General features: G+C 40.8%; 1 protein-coding gene across 1 annotated transcript in view; it reads left to right on the top strand.

Annotated features, from left to right (window-relative positions):
- The first annotated feature begins 607 nt into the window (after positions 1–607).
- slc35f3b (solute carrier family 35 member F3b) overlaps positions 608–5,859 on the top strand; it is a 45,424-nt gene continuing 40,172 nt past the window's right edge. Inside the window, exons 1-2 of the mRNA XM_034898276.1 lie at positions 608–860; positions 1,826–2,040. Coding sequence (XP_034754167.1) covers positions 766–860; positions 1,826–2,040 — 310 coding nt within the window. The 5' untranslated portion in view covers positions 608–765. The remainder of the gene's footprint in view (positions 861–1,825; positions 2,041–5,859) is intronic.

Raw genomic sequence — 5,859 nt, 5'->3', positions numbered from 1 at the left:
GGGGCAAAATAAACCTAAACAGGAGCCTCAGCCTCACATTCCTATCCTCGTTTAGCTTAATAGTCTTTTGAATGCCACCCAGAACACACGTTAGTGTTCTGAGCCACAAATAATTGGCACCATCAATTTAAAAATAAAACACCTACTTCACACTTTAAAGTAAGGCTATGTGTGCTTTTTTCATCTTAAACCTGGGAGATTTGTCGTGCCTGTCTGGATGTGACAGGTTGAGAGAAAAGCACCAGAAAGACCTCATTTGTAAGTATGACAGCTTGCTGCTGATGTTAATGATTGGACTTTTTGAGCCAAAAGGCACTGTGTGTGCAGATTGAGATTCAGGGGCCACTGGAGGTATTTTTGGAGTCTGAGAAAGAATTTAAATTCAGTTTTGTGTTGTGTTTCACCAAAGACGAGGGCTGGACTATGTGCAGATATTTGTATCATCTTCTGGTACTGACGTGGTGGTTCACAAACTCCAGGTTAAATTAAAAGGATTGCATTTGGTACAATTCATTGTCTCTGTATTTCGGATTTGCAGATCATGATAATTGTCATATATCCGGTAGATGGCGCTGTAGCAGTGCCTCCACGAGCCAGCAGCAGCATCCAGAGCACAGCGCACCCTATTGTTAAAACAGTCTCTACCGTAGTGGCCAGCCTTACATGTTGGATGGGCTGACAATACGCAGGACGATGGTACTTATCTCCGTCAGTCTTGATGAGGATTTAGATTTACAGTAGCTGCCCTGCTTAGTGGCCTTAAGGATGTACGGTGATGGAGAGGGCCGTGTGTGGGACCGGGTCGGACGGCCCCACCGGGACTGTATGTGCTACCTTGGACCTCCTACTTTGATGCCGATGTAAGACCATAGACCGTTGTAAGACATGTAAACTTTTAAGAAAGCGTTGCAGCCATGCGACTGGAGGCAGGGCCATACCTGTTGCGTAGGCTACTTGATTTAATAAGTGCATTTAATTAAAGTATTGACTTTAAAGGGCACAGGTGTTAACATTAGGCTAATAGTGTAGAGTGATATTCTTTGTAAATAGTATTGTTTATTCAACTATATTTAAATACTTTTTGTTAATTGTTGGGAGCCAGGTTGCATATCTATAAAAAAAGAAAAGAAAAGAAAGATTATACGGGTTATTGGATTAAGGATCTGTAAATATACAGTCTATGATTAGGATATGGCAGCACAGGGTAACCTAAATCGTCTTTTGGTTACACGTGTTTACGGGTTCATACCAGCTGACAGGCTGTCAAGTCACCACTGTGCCTTATTTCAGGTAGGCCTACATCATACTACAGAGCGTCATTGGTGCATTATTTAACCATTAATTTTCGTTTTATCTTACCTGCTGGACACAAAACAAGTATTTTCTCCTTCTGCATTTGATAAGCTCCTAAGCTGCGTGCCGTTTGTGCTCCATTGCCTCCACATGGAGGCAATGAAGCCCGAGCTGTCTAAGTGTCCCGTCTCCTTCTCTACAAATCACTCCTGATCGATTCATTAGTTTCAGATTCCTATAGGCCTATAATAAGAGTTGCAGTACACAGTGCATAGTATGGGCTACAGCAGTTTCAGGAGCAGTCACTTTCGCTTAGTGTCAGTGTTGTTGTGCGGACTGCAGGGCCAGTGAAGGATGATGATTTCTGTACCATAGAGGAGCTGCAGAAGCCCTTATAACGACTTTCCTGCTTTAGCCAACGAGAACTTATCTTATCAAGTCATATACAAGGGTTTATAGGCTTCCCTTTCTTTTCACTAAGCGGTTTCACTTGTGTCTTCTAACTCCGGCCACCCTTGTTCTCTCTTCCCAGCGGGATGCGCAAGTCGCCCGACGTCAGCCCGAGAAGGCTTTCGGACATCAGCCCTCAGCTCAGACAGCTTAAGTACCTGGTGGTGGACGAGGCCATCAAAGAGGACCTAAAGTCCTCGCGCTCGTTTGAGGACATCAACAGCGCGTCCATAGAGGAGCGAATATTGCGAATAACCGGCTATTATGGCTATCAGCCTTGGAGTGGAAGCTACAAGAGTGAGTCAGTTTGCACGCATGGAGCTTTTAACTTCTGTGAATGCGATGTGGTAGGCCTACATAGTGGCCAACACGTCTACTGTATCTATATAGGCTATACACTGCTGGCCATGCAATCAGAATTAGTCTACACATGGCACTGATTGGATTTCGGAGAGGCCTTACATTAGAGTACTGGTGATGATAGTGATAAAATAAAAAGTGCTGATTTCTTTGGAGGTGCAGCTTGGTGTGCTCTCACTGTCATGGATGCGGAAGAGTGGGGGACACTGGTTCAATAACTGCATGTGAGAGAATGGAAAGCATTTACAGGTTTCACATTGTTATTGTGAAAGTTCACAGGATGATGGGAATCACCCTGTCCATTCCTGTTTAACCAACCAGAAACACATTCAGACATCTGGGCCCCCTGAATGTAAAGCAGTGGGTTGTGTCCCCCTTGAATACCAGCACTAAACTTCTTTCTACCCATCCTTTCATCCTTATCCTTTACGTTAATCTGATCTTATTAAAGTGAGGACTAGTGTGCCAAGTGCAGTGTGTGATGTGCAGAACAAGAAGAGAGCTTGTCTGAATAAGAACACACATGGTGTCAACATTATGTTGCTCATATTCATCATTATTTCCCACTAAATCTAAATTTGCACACTCTGATAATTAGTTGCTAAAGCAGCAGTGTTGCCTTGCTGCAGACAGTGGAGCTAATGTTTGCTTCACTGGAGTTTGTTGAGCTCGGAGCCAAACAGTGGGAGTGGTGCTTGAAGCGGTTGATTCTTTGAAGAAAAAAAGCTTGCCAGCGCAGCTTTTATTTTCCTCTCTCGTTCCATTTCTCTGCATTCTCTCTGTGGTGATGGATTAAAGTCTTGCTTTCCTTGCTCTGGCTTCATAAGATCTCAATCTTGCTGTGTGTCTAATCAACTGTCAATCTTCCAGTCATTTGTCTGTTGTTGCTGCTCTGATGTGAACACATTCAGTAGTGTTTTGCCAGATGATGACCTATAACTGGATAGCTGCTGGAACACTTTGTAAATTTCGTATGAGAGACTGCAATATTAAAGAGCTGCAAGGCTACTTTAAAATTCATAGGCGTATACCTACAGTGGATTTACACTGCAGACTTTACAGAACAGCTGCTGTTCAGACCTGAATTTGTCTTTAGTCTACTTCTTTTGTAGCTACTGGAGCTGGGACAAGGGAAGAGGTAGTTAAGTAAAGTAGAATATTTAGCTCTTGACTGATTGAATCCAAGAGATGTGCATATTTCTTTACATTAGATTAAATACTTTTTTTATGTGATCTGCGATAGCCCTCTGGCTGCCAAAGCAAGTTGCTATAAGTAACTTTTAGTAGTGTTTCAGTAGTGTTTTTACCACGCCTGCTGTCGTATAGGTCTTTTCTTTACAGTGCTAAAGCAGTATTGCCCATAGGGCTGCACAAATAATCACAATGTTATCAAAATTGCAATATGAACTATGCAATATCCAAATCACAGGGCGGCACAATATTTGTTAAAGGCAAACTATGTGTCAAACCTCGCAACAAATCACACTTCAATCATTTAAAAATATATAATTTTCAATAAGACTGAGAATAATGACACAAAGTGATCATTCCCTCCAATAGCGTGAATCACATCGCAATCACAATATCAGTCAAAATAATCACAATTAGATATTTAACCAATATAGTGCAACCCTAATTGCCCACTGTATATTAACGGGTTAGCATTACCGTGAGGTCATATAGTCTAGACTTTGATTTATAGCGCATTTCATGAAACCATTCATGATCATTCATGAATTTAATACAGGCTACTGGCGTACAACCACATTGCACATTTTAAAGTTATTTTATGAATGATTAGACATGAAGGCCAATTCGGGGACACTTTTGTCTCCATCTGTGTAAAGCTCGACAGAGATTGATTCTGGTTTTAGTCTTAGTTCTTTGTCTAATTTCTTTTTTTCCTGTGATGGTCCTGCCCAAGTATCAGACATAACTACATCACATAACTTCTAAAATGAAAATTATAATACAATTAGGCCTATGTGAAGAAATCTACCTTTTACCTGACTGGTTACAAAACCACAAGCTTTTCCGGTGTTAAAATGAAATCTGTGAACCTTCAGAATGTGTGGTCTGTAGCGTCGTCTACCTGCCGTACATCATGTTGTGACTTTGTTGGAAAAATCTGACCTGAGCAAGTGCATTAATAAAAACTATATAAAAATAGCATTATTTCCACTGTTGGTGTCGTTTCCTGTTAAAGGTCATTTATGAGCATCAGATGGAACATTAAACAAGTACTTTATATGATATACACTGAACTCATTATCTTCTGTATAACAGTTATTTTCATGTTTTTCTTTTTTCCAAAATATAGGCTGCTGTGGAACACACATAATGCCTAGTTGGCCTACTGTTTGTTTGAGTGGTTGAATTTGTATTAGACTGAATGAGAGGAGTGTCCACTTCATGTTTTTGAGAAAAATATGGAAGGTTTAATTCCCAGAGAGGCTTTTGTACGCTTTTTTCAATTCCAAAACACAATAACAATGTTAATAAAAGAAATGTTCCCCTGAAAAAGCCACCACTACTTGGGTAATTTAGTGTGGTCTGTGCCCTAAAATACTATTTTGTTGACGGCAGTCATATTGCAAAGAAAATATTTCATGAACGTTTGCTCTGTCAGCGTGGGGGAATGTCTCTATTTTTTAATGTTGCATTTTGGTCTTTTCAGTTTGATTCTTTTTCTAGCAATCAAATTGTGTTCCAAATCCACACAGTGGTCATTTCCATCTGGACTCCTTACAGTGGTATCAGAACAGAATCAGACCACAACCTTCTCCAGCACACACAACCTGGCTGCTATCCCCTGGCAACCAGAAAGCAATGGCTGGATATAGTGGAAGGCTGATGCGGAAGTTGGGCTGCTCGATATGAGAAAAATGTGCAATACGCGATACCTTTGTTGAATAGCACAATAACAGTATTACTTGCAATAAATAAATATTAAAGTGTAAGCAGTTTGACTGCTTTCAGTGTTCTGCTAAATTCAACAACTAAAAGGCAATCATTTCTAACATTCCTTTATTGAACAAACTGAACACTGATATAAGAGACCACACAAATAAAGAATGACACATCTAATTTGCAGTTTTCTGCTGATATTTTTCTTTCAATTGACATGAAAAATCAGCTATTCATGATGTGTACATTGTGTCAGTTGATATGACGGTAAAAAAACAAGTTATTGTGAAGCCCTATGCTGCAGGGGTGTTGTACTGGGGGGGGGGGGTACTCAGTCCAAGAAAGATGCTAGATGAATAGCTGTGGATGCGGAGAGGGGCCCATAGAAGTTGCCTTTCTACAAGGCCCAGAAGTTTGTGCTACGCCCCTGGACATGGGAGGCTAAATTCTTACCAATACCAAATTGCCAAATGGGCAGAGTGAGAAAGAAAGTAGAACTAGTAGTAAGCCATGATTCAGGCAGATGATAAAAGATGGCTGTGTGACTAAATGGATGCACTTCTCTATGATCTGAATATGGGACTTCAGGCATAACAAAAATGCAGATTACTGTAACAGCCCTCTTAACATAACTGCATGTGTAAGAGAGCCAAATGCAACATGAAAAACGTACTCATGTATCACGCCTGCCTGGAAGTCACTTTACCTTGAGGGGTGCAGATGTAAACCCAAAGCAAAATTAAATTAAGAATTTTGCTTTTGATGTAGTAGATATACACTCACCGGCCACTTTATTAGGTACCCCATGCTAGTAACGGGTTGGACCCCCTTTTGTCTTCAGAACTGCCT

Source organism: Etheostoma cragini, chromosome 17 (genome assembly GCF_013103735.1).
Source record: "Etheostoma cragini isolate CJK2018 chromosome 17, CSU_Ecrag_1.0, whole genome shotgun sequence".
Lineage (NCBI taxonomy): Eukaryota > Metazoa > Chordata > Actinopteri > Perciformes > Percidae > Etheostoma > Etheostoma cragini.
Note: the sequence above shows the minus strand (reverse complement) of the source record. Positions and strands in the feature narration are given on the sequence as shown.